Source organism: Nannobrachium achirus (assembly GCF_963921795.1).
Source record: "Nannobrachium achirus genome assembly, chromosome: 15".
Taxonomy (NCBI): Eukaryota; Metazoa; Chordata; class Actinopteri; order Myctophiformes; family Myctophidae; genus Nannobrachium; species Nannobrachium achirus.
In genome coordinates this window covers 46,572,091-46,586,946 of record NC_137822.1, presented here as the reverse complement: position 1 = coordinate 46,586,946, position 14,856 = coordinate 46,572,091, and the positions used below count along the sequence as shown (strand labels likewise).

General features: G+C 41.2%; 1 protein-coding gene across 2 annotated transcripts in view; it reads left to right on the top strand.

Annotated features, from left to right (window-relative positions):
- The window catches only part of mast4 (microtubule associated serine/threonine kinase family member 4), a 184,276-nt gene that overhangs the window by 121,319 nt on the left and 48,101 nt on the right, over positions 1-14,856 (top strand). For both annotated transcript variants that reach the window (XM_080743788.1, XM_080743789.1), the window contains 5 exons: positions 3,092-3,180; positions 10,082-10,151; positions 12,196-12,274; positions 13,179-13,339; positions 14,486-14,561. In XM_080743788.1, the coding sequence (XP_080599914.1) occupies positions 3,092-3,180; positions 10,082-10,151; positions 12,196-12,274; positions 13,179-13,339; positions 14,486-14,561 (475 nt within the window). The remainder of the gene's footprint in view (positions 1-3,091; positions 3,181-10,081; positions 10,152-12,195; positions 12,275-13,178; positions 13,340-14,485; positions 14,562-14,856) is intronic.

The following is a 14,856-nucleotide window of genomic DNA, read 5'->3' as shown; positions in this document are numbered from 1 at the left end:
TGCCATGTTTTACTGTAGACCATATGTTAACATAACAGATGTGAGGTTTCAGGGTATTGTATTGACGTGGTGAATCCCTTGAAAAGAGACTCTCCTTGACCTACAGTATTACGTTTAATAGATTCACTCCTCTGTACAAACTGAATCCCCTGGAGCATTAAATGAGGAACTGGATATCGAATAGCTTTTTTTGTCATATGAAATCTCTTTGTTTTGATCTCTTTTGGGATTCTTGGGATTTTTTTTTTTAATCAGATGGTGGGCCAGAAAGTCTTTTTTCTTTTTAACACATTAAAACTGAGAAAGCATCTATGACGGTCATTTACATAATACAAGAGCTTGTAGATCTGCTATACAAATATATATAATAATAATAATAATAATCTTGTTTTTTTTTTGTTTTTTTTAAGCAAACATTTTTGACTCAAATCTTTGCTTCTGGGTGTGTTTGTTTTTTTGATGGGGGGATCCACGGCCCAATACATATCATCTTGCGGTTCATGACATGAAAAAGGTTTTGAGCACCACTGATATAGAAACATATATATGTACAGTATATAACCTACAGTACCTGACTTGGCACAGACCTTTGCTCGGAAGACCTGCTTCTAGTTTATCTTATTTATTTTTTCAGAAAATAAATTTTCTTAGAATTTAGAAGGCATTTATTTTGTAGTGGGCTCTGAGTCTGTTTAAAAAATGAAAAAAAAAGAAAGAAAGAAAAAGAAAAACTGTCCTAGGAGTGAAAACAATAAGAGGGTGACGCATGGAATAAAAACACTGACTCAGTCCTTGTGACAAAGTGTCTCTTTCATGTCCAGTAGTGATTAGGACTCCCAAGGACCCTGCAATGTCACCTGTAGCAGCAGCAGGTGCATCTCTGCAGCAATGCTCACATACAGACAGCAGGGAGTAGGGCTGCACCTCATGGACAACATCTCATATCTCTGCATTTATGACAAATATTTAGATATCCATACGATATACAATATTATTATACACATTTCAAGTGTTGCAACCGTGAAAACTAAGCATTATTAAAAAAAAACCTGCTTAATAACAAGTAGGGTTGGGTATCGTCAGCGATACTTTTAATGGTATCGATCGCATGACGTCGATACTAACGAGTATCGGTTCAGGTAAAAACAAACGATACCTTGTTTCGATACTCTTGAACACACCCCTGGCCGGTCACATGATAAGTCAATATCACTCTTGATTGATTCTCAGTGATATTGGGACATTGAACTCCGTGATCGCAAAAGGCAACGATATTGGCGATATATTGCCCAGGGCGATATATATCGCCAATATCGTTGCCGTTTTACGGAACTGATATTGCACATGGTCATGCTGCGTTAACGATACAATAACCATATATTGTGCAGCACTGGTAGGAGATTACTGTCTTAACATAGAGACATCTGTCTGTCTGTCCCTCTGTCTGTCTGTCCCTCTGTCTGTCTGTCCCTCTGTCTGTCCCTCTGTCTCTCTCTCTCTCTCTCTCTCTCTCTCTCTCTCTCTCTCTCTCTCTCTCTCCTCTCTATGACATGGTATTATAGTGAGGTTATGTCTCTCTCTCTCTCTCTCTCTCTCTCTCTCTCTCTCTCTCTCTGGTGTGATGACATGGTATTATAGTGAGGTTATGTAACTGTTGTCATTGAGTGCTGACCTTGCAGTGAATTCCATGGTGTTTTGGTAAAACCCTGCTTCGTCTCATCATAACAACCTTGCAGCAGACTTTAATGTCGGAGTAACCTCTGAATAATGTTCCCATGTTGAAAATAATGATCTTTCCTTTACAGTTTCCCCTGTAGAATAGATGGAACACTCGCACATGTGTTTGACTCACAGACACGGTCAACATTTAAAGTGTTTGTTCAGGAAGTGAACGATTTGTTTCCTGGACGAGTTATTTTGAACTAATCGATCATGAACGACCCATCACTAGTACCAGATCTACTGGTTGACAAGTAGCCCTGTCCAAAGCTCATAAGCCTTGCCAGGTACTTTCCCATAACTGTTTTTTTTTTTCTTTTTTCAAATATCGTATTATTGTTTGCGTGTGTTTGGAGCGTTGCTGTGAACACTGTGACTAGTGGTGCTCTCCTCTCTTCCTGCCATTGGCTCAGGCCTATTGTATTTGAGGAAAGGTCGAGTGAAGGTCATGCCTCTATGAGTATCCTGTGTGTAGGAGTGTACAGTAAGCCTACATGACAGGTCCATATGAGTTACAATATCACAATAGCTTTACTTTTACCTTGTTTCTAGCAAACGTTTTAGACACTTTATCTCCTTTTTTCCACTGTCCTGCCCTGGTCGTTTTTCAGTTCACTTCAGATTAGTTCATATCCAGCTCTTTTGAACAACAGAATACATATACAATGTGCATTAGTACAGTAAGAGCAAGGCACAATCACATTAAAGAAAATAAAAAAGAAAGGAAAGTCCAAGGCACGTGTTGCCCATTTGACATGTCAAAGTGTCCCAGTCACACCCACCGTTTGACCGAGCGAACCTCAGTCAAATGGTGTACAACAGGGGCTTCCAAAGTGCGGCCCGGGGGGCCAAATGCGGCCTGAGGATTTTTTTTTACGGCCCACGGCTTCATTCCTAAATTGTGTTCCCAGAGTATTATTTGTCAGGATTGTTCCCTGTTGTCTCATTCTGAAGGGGGCAACGAAATTGTGTTTTTTTTTTTGTTTTTACCTCCCATGTGTGGTTACATTTCGTAATGTGAAATAATAGTTATTTGTATTCGTTCAGAGCACACACCTGACCATGATATTTCATATTGATGATAAAATGGTTTAAATGAGTTGCATATGTATGTGAGTTAGTTAGTTATGGCCCTTGGGTGTTTTAATGTTTTCTAATGTGGCCCCCTTTGAAAAAAGTAGTTTGTTGTACAAAATGGTGTGTTTATTGGTCCATTTGGTTTTCCATGGAGTTAAATCAACACTGATGTTTTGACTGTGTTTTAATGTTGTGTTATTGTTGCATTGTGAATGTCTATAAAATGATGCCATTTCCTGTGATTTTATTGTGGAGAAAAGTCTTAAATGATGTCATTTCCTGTGTGCATTCTCAGCTGCAGAACCAGCAACAGGAAGAGCCTTATAGGGAGTGGTCAGCCCTCAGCCCTGCCCCGCCCCCACAGCCCTCTGTCCTCACTGACAGGTGAGACACGCACACGCACACACACGCACGCACGCACGCACGCACGCACGCACACACGCACGCACGCACACACAGTGTTGGGCATTGTTTCTTTTAACACTTCCATGCAGGGATGTGTTAACTGGTTACCACGGTAACCGATAGTCCCCGCGCCGGCCAATCACAGCGCATCCACGAAGCTTGGCCAATGGGATCCCTGGGCGTACAACAAACTTTGAGCGCTCTGATGTAGGCCACGCTTCACGTGTTTTAGTGGGGCTGGAGATTCATTGGGAACTGGACACAGCAATATGTTGGAGTTTAGATCCTTCTAGGAGCACCGCTCAACAATGACAGGCCTGAACCCTAACTGACCCCATTTTTACTAAATCAGATTTGATTTATTCTTATTCTTATTATTTATTTTCTTTACCTTTCTTATAACGATAAATGGACCCAGGACCTGAACAGAACCGGACCCAAGTGAACATGCTAAAACACGGACCCGAACCCGCGCGGGTCTCAGGCACCATAAAAAAAGAAATAAAAAATGACAGGAGTGCTACTGGTGTCCCTCAAACTGCTGTCATTTGAACACAGAATGACATAACTCTGCTCCTGGGCTGGAAAGTGAACCAGGAAACATGAGGAACGAACAATAACAAAGGACCTTTACTTAACAATAGAAAGGACTTCAGAGTTTTGTTTCTCATTGTCCTGTAACTCAGTGGTTCTCAACCTGTGGGTCGAGGTCCCCATGCAGATGATAAACTTAATGTGCAGCCTTGTTTTCTCACTCAACGGTAAACAAACCAACATAAAGTCCAAGTGTATAGAGAGTGTCTGCACATTTCTAAAATGTCAAGTTCAGGACTTTTTAATACCTCTATAATGACAAAATAAACATTGGCCAAATTGTCAAATATTAGGGGCAGAAATTGTGAAAAAATAGACATGCTCACAACGCCTCGCAATAGAACCGTGTTATACAAAATGCAATCTGGGAACCCATCGTCAAAGAAGAAAGTGCGACACCTATCGGTCTGGCTCCGTTCTCTGAGGCTGTCTCGAGAGATTATACAAAATGTAATGCCTCAACTGTTAGTGCTCAGGTGGAGTGGGGGGTCCTCAGTTAAAATCTGATTATTTTGGGGGCCTGAAAAGAACCACTGCTGTAGTTGACCATAGGTCCTCTGTCAGATCTGCAGTGAGTGTCAGCAGCATGACACCCCGCTCTCAGAGAAGTGTAAGGGAGGTATTAAAGTATTAAAGTATTAAAGTATTAATGCTACCCAGGGGTCAGTGATTGTTTTTGGGGAGGAAGTGCAGGGCCCACCAGACAGGAAGTACACTGGGGGGGAGGAGGGGGTAGGGGGGTCTTTAAGGGCAGGGCGGTTTTATTTTGCTGCCGTCTGTCAGAGCAGAAAACTCGTATCTCAACAATATTTCATAGTTTTTTTCCCATGTGTTTAGTTTTTTACCGTAAATGAACAGCCAACTTCATCATACCTGTACTAGTGTAGGGCTGTCACCATTATGACATTTTACATGACCGTTAAGCCTCCATCAGAGTCCAGGGTGAAGAGCTATTCACTTCACCGCGGTGTAGTTTTCTAGCTATCACCCTTTAAAAATACATAACAAAGCCTGGGTGATAGCTAGGAAACTACAACGAGGTGAAGTGAATAGCTCTTCACCCTGGACTCTGTTAGAGCCTTTAATTGTCACTCAAATAATTGATTTAATTGTGTTTTTGTCGTTGACAATTACATTCCTGTTTGGCTTGTAGGCTTTGAAGTTGCACATGGCAGATTATGACACATAACCAACATATACAAATATTTGACAACAGATACTAAAAAATAAAATTACATTGAGAGGGAAAATAGCCAATCTACAAGCTCACAACGTGTCGCGATGCAATGCGCTCTGAGCTTATAGATCTGCTATTTTCACAATTTTTGATGATTATGACAAAAATAATTGCGAATCCGTCAAATAATTGCGATTAGGCGATTATGTAATAATTGTGACTGGCCTACACTAGTGTCACACTAAAAGTAGAAAAAAAGTAAATGGACAATCTTTGATTGATTGTGAGGTTTATTGAAAATGAATTCAAAAGGATAGATAGTTACGCAAGAAGGCCCTTAGGCTTGTTTATTGTGGTCCTTTTGGGGAAGGGGGAGGGCAGGGAGCAACAATACAGTACAAACACATATTTTTTTGAATCCCCATCATTTCCTGTAAAGTAACGGTTTTGTGGACATACGTGGTTTCCACGCGACAGCGTCAGTTTCCTGTCGCTGAGCAGCAGCAGCAGCAGCAGAGCTCTGAGTCCAGGCTGTTGTTGTGTCAGTGGGAAGGTTGAGTTGAGGTTAGCGGGTTGTTGTTTTCCCCCAACTCTGCTAAGGAGTTGCGGTGTTTAAGATGAACTCGGTGTCATCCAGCCTGGGTAGCCTGGCTAACGAGTGTTCTCTCCTTTGGGAGGACTTAACTCTGAGGCTGAGACGCTGCAGTGCCGTGAGAGGTGAGTTATCCTACTTGATAACGGGAAAATTGTAGTGTCATAAATGGCCAGACAGTGGATTTGGTAACCACTCATAAATATCTTTGTTCCATTATTGACAATCGTCTGATACTAAGATGATGTGTAAGAAAGGTCAGCAGATCCTCCTCTGTTTAAGGAAGCTATAGCCACATTGCAGGTGGATATTACAAGTCATTGATGATTTTGTTCTTCAGGGCTTACATAGAGTCTGTTATTTCCTTTTCTGTCATTTGTTGGTATGGAAACTTTGGCGTACGTTGGACAGAAGAATGCCCTTAACCCTGCAAGACCCGAATTAATTTCTACTGGCCAAAATAAAATAAAAAAATCAGATGCTGTTGTAGGAGTCCTAATCACAGGAAAATGTAATGTAAAACAATTAATAATGTTTTTGTAAGGTTTTATAGCCATAAATCATAAATCATGCTCTAATTTGCATTTTGGGGATATTTTTCACAATAATAACATATGAACATGTTCTAGACATTCTAATGATCACGAAAAAATATATTACAGGCATTTTACTTATGTTTTAGTGAGGAATAGCTTCAGTTAAAAAGTGAGATATTGTTCGTCCAGACGCTGGAATTTCAACTTCTCTTGGAGGTGTGAATGTCAGCCCCTGTGGGGGGTATTTATATGCAAATATCGTGGCCAATGGCATTGTAATACTAAACAATAGGATTTAATGGTGATGTTAATGTGAAAAAAGAACGGGAAAGCTAACTATAACATTTTTTTTTTAATTATTTAAAAAATGTTGCCAAAAAGCAACGCTGGGCCTTGCAGGGTTAATAGTGTTGTGAAGGGGACTAGGAAGTTTGTGGCGGTAAAATTCAGCTGTCTGAGTCATGTATATGACGAGCAGGTGCTGAAGAAGGTGTCATCTATTAGAGCGGACAGCTCTCATCCCATAAATCCTGAATATCAGTTATTGCCCTCCGGTCAACTGTTAGAGGCTATGGCCATGCCATCAATAATGGAAGCAGGAGGAGGCAACCTGCTGTCCATAATTGGTTAAATGTTGGATATCTTCTGCGACATGCTTGTGATTGAACAAGTAGTTTGATCACTTGCGACGCAATGTGATGGCATGCACCGACCTGCAGCAGCCAGCAGTGTCATTCAGAATGTTGCAACGGTTTCTGCAATGGTTTTGTCACGTTGTAGAATCTTTGGTCTGGGCTGGGCTTTAGAGGAGCACAACACCCTTTTTCCTTTTTCTTTTTTAAACTTTTCTGCCTTTTTTAAACTTTTATTTTATTTTTTGAGCAGTGCTCCTGGAAGGAGCTAAGCTCCGATATCTGGCTTTGTCTGTATCTATACACCCAGGTCTCACACTGATTGGCCAAGCTTTGTGAAACGCTTAATGAAATGAACTCATAAATAGCACCGCTCACTTCACACTGGGTGTGATTTTTTTTTTATTCGTGCGAGAACAATGGCGTCTAACTGTGCTGACTTAATACTGTCCAGGAAGCGAGAGTCTGTAGTTTCCTATTGAAGCTTGGATTCTTGGATGGGATTGGAGTAGTTAATGTTCTATTGGCAGAGGTTCATGTCTGACAGTGTTCATGGAGTTGTAATGTCTCACAGTGTTCATGGAGTTGTAATGTCTCACAGTGTTCATGGTGTTGTAATGTCTCACAGTGTTCATGGAGTTGTAATGTCTCACAGTGTTCATGGAGTTGTAATGTCTCACAGTGTTCATGGTGTTGTAATGTCTCACAGTGTTCATGGAGTTGTAATGTCTCACAGTGTTCATGGTGTTGTAATGTCTCACAGTGTTCATGGAGTTGTAATGTCTCACAGTGTTCATGGAGTTGTAATGTCTCACAGTGTTCATGGAGTTGTAATGTCTCACAGTGTTCATGGTGTTGTAATGGCTCACAGTGTTCATGGTGTTGTAATGGCTCACAGTGTTCATGGAGTTGTAATGTCTCACAGTGTTCATGGAGTTGTAATGTCTCACAGTGTTCATGTTGTAATGTCTCACAGTGTTCATGGAGTTGTAATGTCTCACAGTGTTCATGGTGTTGTAATGGCTCACAGTGTTCATGGTGTTGTAATGTCTCACAGTGTTCATGTTGTAATGTTTCACAGTGTTCATGGAGTTGTAATGTCTCACAGTGTTCATGTTGTAATGTCTCACAGTGTTCATGGAGTTGTAATGTCTCACAGTGTTCATGGAGTTGTAATGTCTCACAGTGTTCATGGAGTTGTAATGTCTCACAGTGTTCATGGAGTTGTAATGTCTCACAGTAGCCCCGTATACATGCCAGCCTCATTCCAATCTGATCTAAATAAACCCGATTGAAGGTATTGGATCAAGTGTTTAAATGGGGTGAGATCAATCCGATCTGGTGTTTACATGTGCCCACATTTAAATCGTGTTGTGATCGCATTTCCCTGTATCCATTAATAATAATAGTAATAATAATGGAGCCTAATGCAAATGCACAGCCCCACCAAAGTGAAAAAAGCTGCAATGCTCTTTTAATTAGATTATTGGGGATGTGCGTTGTTCTGTTGTAGGCTATACATGTAGGCCTATCATTATTATAATCATTATCACGTCACAATCCATATTTGCGCCCAACGCAGTGGTGTAAAGTAACTAAGTAGGTCTACTTTTACTTAAGTACTGTACTTAAGTACAGTTTTGAGGTATTTGTACTTTACTTGAGTATTTCCAATTTCCAATACTTTTACTTCTACTCCACTACATCTCGGATCCAAATATTTTACTTTTACTCCATTACAATTATTTGAAAACTTAATTAGTTACTAGTTACTTTGCAGGTATACATTATAATATTATAAAACACACATAAACCATTTTAGCCCTATTTTACCTAGGCTGTTTGAAAATAGCCGATCTACAAGCTCACAACCCGTCACATCGCGACGCGTTGTGAGCTTGTAGATCTGCTATTTTCAAACATTTTGTAGGCGTATACTTTTACTTTTGGCACTTGAAGTAGCCTACATTTTGATGCCAACACTTTCATACTTTTACTCAAGTACATTTTGAATTTTGGACTTTTACTTAGAGTATTTCTATTGCAGTATTGATACTTTTACAAAAAAAAAAGACAATTGAGTACTTTTTCCACCACTCGACGGCCCATAGAACATAATAGGCTTCATGGACAAGTGCATTCACGATAATAAACAAAAAGTCTGTATAGTTAAATACTTTTTAAAATCGACTCTTATATCCCCTTAACCCAGTCCCCTTTAAATATTAGGCTATTTATCTGATGAAGGATATAGCATAAAGGATATTTTGCTGGTGGTTTCTTAGGTTATTTATGATCGCAAGAAGACAATTAGTTAGTGCCCAGGTCAATCTGACCTGGTAAAAGACGCACAGGACTCGACAGGAGGATAGATGAACGGGACAGGGTAACGTCCAGTTGCGCTAGATTCTTTCTCTTTCTCTCTCTCTCACACGTACAGTAGTAGGGCTACAGGTCCATTTAGTGAGTTTGCGCTCGTGAAGTTTTTGGGTCGGTGGTCTCTCTCTCTCTCTCTCTCTCTCTCTCTCTCTCTCTCTCTCTCTCTCTCTCTCTCGTGATTCTTTTGCGTCGTGTGTGTGTGCGTGCGTGCGTGCGCGCGTCTCTCTCCTCTCTGTCTCTGTTGCGCTCATCAGCAATTATGCTTCATGTGCTTCGCTGATAGAACATGTCACATTCTGATCGGGTTAGGTGTATACATGGAAGGATTTTCCTTTTGATCGGGTCGTAAAAAAGTTTAGACCACCCCTCTGCATCCGATCAGAATTTAAATCGTGTTGGTTATGATCGGGTTTATTTATGGGTGTATACATGCAGAATTAGATCGGGTTTATCTAAAATCTTGTTTTTAATACGATTAGAATCGTGCATGTAAACGGGGCTACTGTTCATGGTGTTGTAATGGCTCACAGTGTTCATGGAGTTGTAATGTCTCACAGTGTTCATGGAGTTGTAATGTCTCACAGTGTTCATGGAGTTCTAATGTCTCACAGTGTTCATGGAGTTGTAATGTCTCACAGTGTTCATGGAGTTCTAATGTCTCACAGTGTTCATGGAGTTGTAATGTCTCACAGTGTTCATGGAGTTGTAATGTCTCACAGTGTTCATGGAGTTGTAATGTCTCACAGTGTTCATGGAGTTCTAATGTCTCACAGTGTTCATGGAGTTGTAATGTCTCACAGTGTTCATGGAGTTGTAATGTCTCACAGTGTTCATGGAGTTGTAATGTCTCACAGTGTTCATGGAGTTGTAATGTCTCACAGTGTTCATGGAGTTGTAATGTCTCACAGTGTTCATGGAGTTGTAATGGCTCACAGTGTTTGTTTCAAGTTGTTTAATGTGTTTCCTGCAGGATCCAGTCCACAAGACAGTCCCAGAAACTTCTCTCCCAGCACCTCAGCTCACTTCTCCTTTGCACGAAGGTAAGACAACAAGACAGACCACAGCACCACTAGAAGAAACATCACATATTATAACTGTTACAGTATTCACAATGGAACCAGCATTTATTATAACTGTTACAGTATTCACAATGGAACTTGCATATCGTCGTCGTCGGGTGGAAACCTTGTATGTCCAAGCCCGTTTGTTTTGTATTTATCATTTTAAAAATGAACTAAACTAGGGAAAACGGCAGATCTACAAGCACACAACGCCTCGCACCGCAAGGCGTTGTGTGCTTGTAGATCGGCTGTTTTCACTACTTTTGTGCGACAGCCTTGTGTGATGAAGCAGGGCTTTGCTTGGTGAAAAAACGTACAAACTTGAAACTTGGAGATACGAGGTTTCTGCCCGACAGCGACGATATAACGGTTACAGTATTCACAATGGCCTTGACAGACTTCTTTTCATACAGTAGGTGAACATTGTGATCATCTAAACTTGAGGCACTTTATTATCGTATGAGTGAAAATAGAAGATCTACAAGCTTACAACGTGTCCCGATGCTAAAATAGTTGTCTTTAAAATGTTAAAGGCGTAAAGTCTTAGTTATACATCCACAAATACAAATACTCAGTGAATATACTCAAATAATTTACACTTATAATTTAACCACAGTACTTGGTTACTTACATGTTTTAGCTGGACTTGCAGTGAATACAAATCACCTGAATAAATAATGCATTAACTGTCAACAATCAATCAACATGATCTCATGCAACTGTTTATGTTCTGTTATGATCCACAGTCATTGCTTCAGAGCAGACAGGTAAATTCACCTTAGGCCTCCATGTTATGTCCCCTCATTCATTTATGTAACCCTGTTTTTGTTCAAAGTGCCATCATACAATAAGATCCATATAATGACCATCTCCAGCTCATAGTTTCACCTCTACATCCCTCATAATGTAACTGTACTCTTTTGTTCAGGACTAGTGTTATAGTTTAAATACATACAGTAGGCTGTAACTATAAGTTTTCCCTGTCTTTACATACTGTATATTAAAACAATAAGTAACTAGTTTTTACGCATCAGTTCCCTCTATATAGCAACAGTTATCAGCCAGTAGTGTGGTGGCGTTTACCTGCATCGCTGTGTTTTGGTTGTGTGGGACAACCAAGGCATGGATGCATGTGTAATGACAACTAATAACAGATTAATGAAAAAAGAAAGAAAGCAAAAACAACAAACACACATTTCACCGCTATACACAGCTCAAGTAGTGATATGCCTTCGTGCTACACTCTATGCTATGGAGATAAAAGGTTTCTGTCAGCGACAATAGAATGAAAGAGAAATCTTTACTGCCAACAAGTGGGAACTGATTTTAGGTCACTTTTCGGCGCTAGAAGCGTCGCACTAATCAGGCGGCAAAGACGTCCATGTTGTGAACGAAGCCAAATGCGGAAACTGCTGAAGTTGCCATTACGGCCCAACAGTTGGCGCTGTTTCCCTTCCTCCAGGCTGACAAAAATACATTTGTCATTCCATCGAAAGTCAACGGCACCCAACTTGACACTTTGTTTTCATTACCTTAGAAACATTTTCAAGGGTGCAGTCGGTAGCGATGTCACCTCACAGCTACAGTAGATGGCCCTGGGTTTGATACCCGCCGGGCACTAGTGGCTTATTCTCTCCTCCACATCATCAGTGTCCATACCCTAGGTTGGGGTTGTTCTATGCTGCCTCCCCCTGGCCAGCCGGGGCACCTGATGGAGAGGAAAGGAACTGGTTGGAATAACGTGTTCCTTCCACGCGCTATGTCCAACCGGGGAAACTCCTCCCTTTCAGGTGAAAAGAAGCGACTTGGACTCCTCATGCACTGAAGGAAGCATGAGGTCAGTCCGTTCTCCCCAGGTTGGCAGAGGGAGTGTATTGCCCAGGATTACATTAGATAATTGACACAGGGTGAAAAAACAACAATTGTGGGATACAAATTTAGATAATAAAAAAAATTAACTTTTTAATTAAGACTTCATGATTTCAACAATGGCTAATTGTCTGTCTCCATGGCTGTATGGTAGGACTGATGGCCGCCGCTGGTCTCTGGCCTCGCTGCCCTCGTCTGGCTATGGAACCAACACTCCCAGCTCCACTGTGTCTGTAAGTATGAATATCATTATTGTTATCTAACACAGGGGGGATTCAGTCTAGCCTGGTTAATAAACCAGACTGCACAACACCACCCCCTGGCGGTAGTGGTGATTAGTATGAGCAACGCCAGGCTAGATTCAGTCGCCCAGAGGCGGCACAACAGTTAAGGTTACAGCATTACAGGTAGCGTTACAAGAGTAAGGAAAATAAAAAGTACTGCCGTGTACAAGGCCAAAAGAAAAACAAGAAGGATCAACAATACAGAGCAACGGTGTATAGAAGTAAAAAAATAAATAAAGTGTCCATTACAGTCAGTGCTTCATAAAGTGTCTCGTCATAAAACAATTTAAATAATTATCAGTGCAATGCCAATCAAACAAGTGTACTGCATGTGTTAAGCTGGTTGCACACTGCTGTTTTTTTTTTCTTTCCGATAGTCTCCGATATTCAGACGAAAAAATGCAGCACTGAAAAGACCTTTAAAGTGTTTTTTTCTTCATGTTTTCTATGTATTTTGTATGATTTTGTAGTCGTCCTGTGAGTTTTATCTTTCGTGTATATTTTATGTATTTCATATGATTTTGTATTATCATTATAATGTTATTTTTCATGTATATGTTATGTATTTCATGTGATTTTGTATTAGTTATAATGTTATTTTTCATGTATATGTTATGTATTTCATGTGATTTTGTATTAGTTATAATGTTATTTTTCATGTATATGTTATGTATTTCATGTGATTTTGTATTAGTTATAATGTTATTTTTCATGTATATGTTATGTATTTCATGTGATTTTGTATTAGTTATAATGTTATTTTTCATGTATATGTTATGTATTTCATGTGATTTTGTATTAGTTATAATGTTATTTTTCATGTATATGTTATGTATTTCATGTGATTTTGCAGTCGTCCTGTTCGTCACAGGAGAAACTCCACCAGCTGCCGTACCAGCCCACGCCGGACGAGCTGCACTTCCTGTCCAAGCACTTCTGCACCGAGAGCATCAGCGCCGAGGACTGCCGCCGCGCCACCGCCGCTACCATGCGCCCGCGCTCCCGCAGCCTCAGGTTAGCTAGCCACACCGCTACCATGCGCCCGCGCTCCCGCAGCCTCAGGTTAGCTAGCCACACCGCTACCATGCGCCCGCGCTCCCGCAGCCTCAGGTTAGCTAGCCACACCGCTACCATGCGCCCGCGCTCCCGCAGTCTCAGGTTAGCTAGCCACACTAACCACCGCGCTCCCGCAGCCTCAGGTTAGCTACCCACTGAGCATTTTTAGGTTTATTAGTCGTTTAATAGTCGTCTATTTACCTCCTAGCCCACGTGTTGAAAAACAGCGTGAACACGGTCTAGAAATGAACGTTTTTTAGTCGACTATATTTAGACTAGACGACTAATATACGTCTAAACACCGACTATATTTAGCCGTTAACGGCCGGCAAAAGTAATGAAAAACGGAGGCACTCGGTGGGGTTCGAACTCATAATCTCTTGTACTTGAGTCATGGACTCTACCACTCCCCCACCAGTTCGCTCCCATAGACTGACAAGGCATGGGCTAGGGAAAAAATTTGGTGTTCATAGGAGATGAGATGTCGGCCGCGGCTTGTGATTGGCTGAACCGGAGGTAAGCCAGCGCAACATACTGGCCTCGGCTTTGTGGAGAGGACGAACAGGGAGACGGGGGAAGGGGTTAGCCACGCGAACCACAGGCTCGCGGGGAGTAGCGAAGTTGAAGTAGTTGAAGCTGATTGACACAGGCACCTGTCAGTCGTTTTGACCTCATGAATTATTAAGTAGACTTAACATACGTCATTAAACGTTACGTTTTTGTTTAGTTAGCCATCACCATGCGACTGTAGCCTCAGGTTAGCCACTGGATCTGGATTAAGGGCGTGTGATAAATGCATAAATTGTGATATAGTGATGTTATTAGTGTGGCTGCCTGACAGGGCAACACATTATAGTTCTAGGGGAACTTTATAGACTTATAGGGTAACCGTTAGACTGTTTATAGGCTGTTTATTGACTCAATAGGAAATCAATGGGATAGGTTATCAATAATCAATAGGGAATCAATTGGTCGAGCTTCACATGACAGTTAGCTTACTGCAGAATAAAGTCACGTCAGCAACCGCACTTGCAATTTCCTTTTGCTTCCTTTCTATTTATGCATGATCTAACCATGTTTTCATTGGTGTGTTTATTCTTTCAGCCCTGGAAGGTCTCCATCCTGTTACGACAATGAGATCATCATGATGAACCATGTCTACAAGGAGAGATTTCCTAAGGTGATTATTATCATGATGAACCATGTCTATAAAGAGAGATTTCCTAAGGTGATTATTATTGTGATGAAACATATCTATTGGTAGCTGAGTGGTCAGTGAGCCTGCCTGGGGAACCAGAGCCCCTGGATGTCCCAGGTACGATTCCAGGCCAGGCCAGCAAATCCTAGTGTTTTCACTTACCTTTGAAAGATCATAGAATATTATGCCTCGCCACGATCCATCCGCAGGTGGTGTTAAAAGACACACAGTGGCGCAGTGGTTAGCACTTCGCCTCACAGCTAGAAGGTCCTGGGTT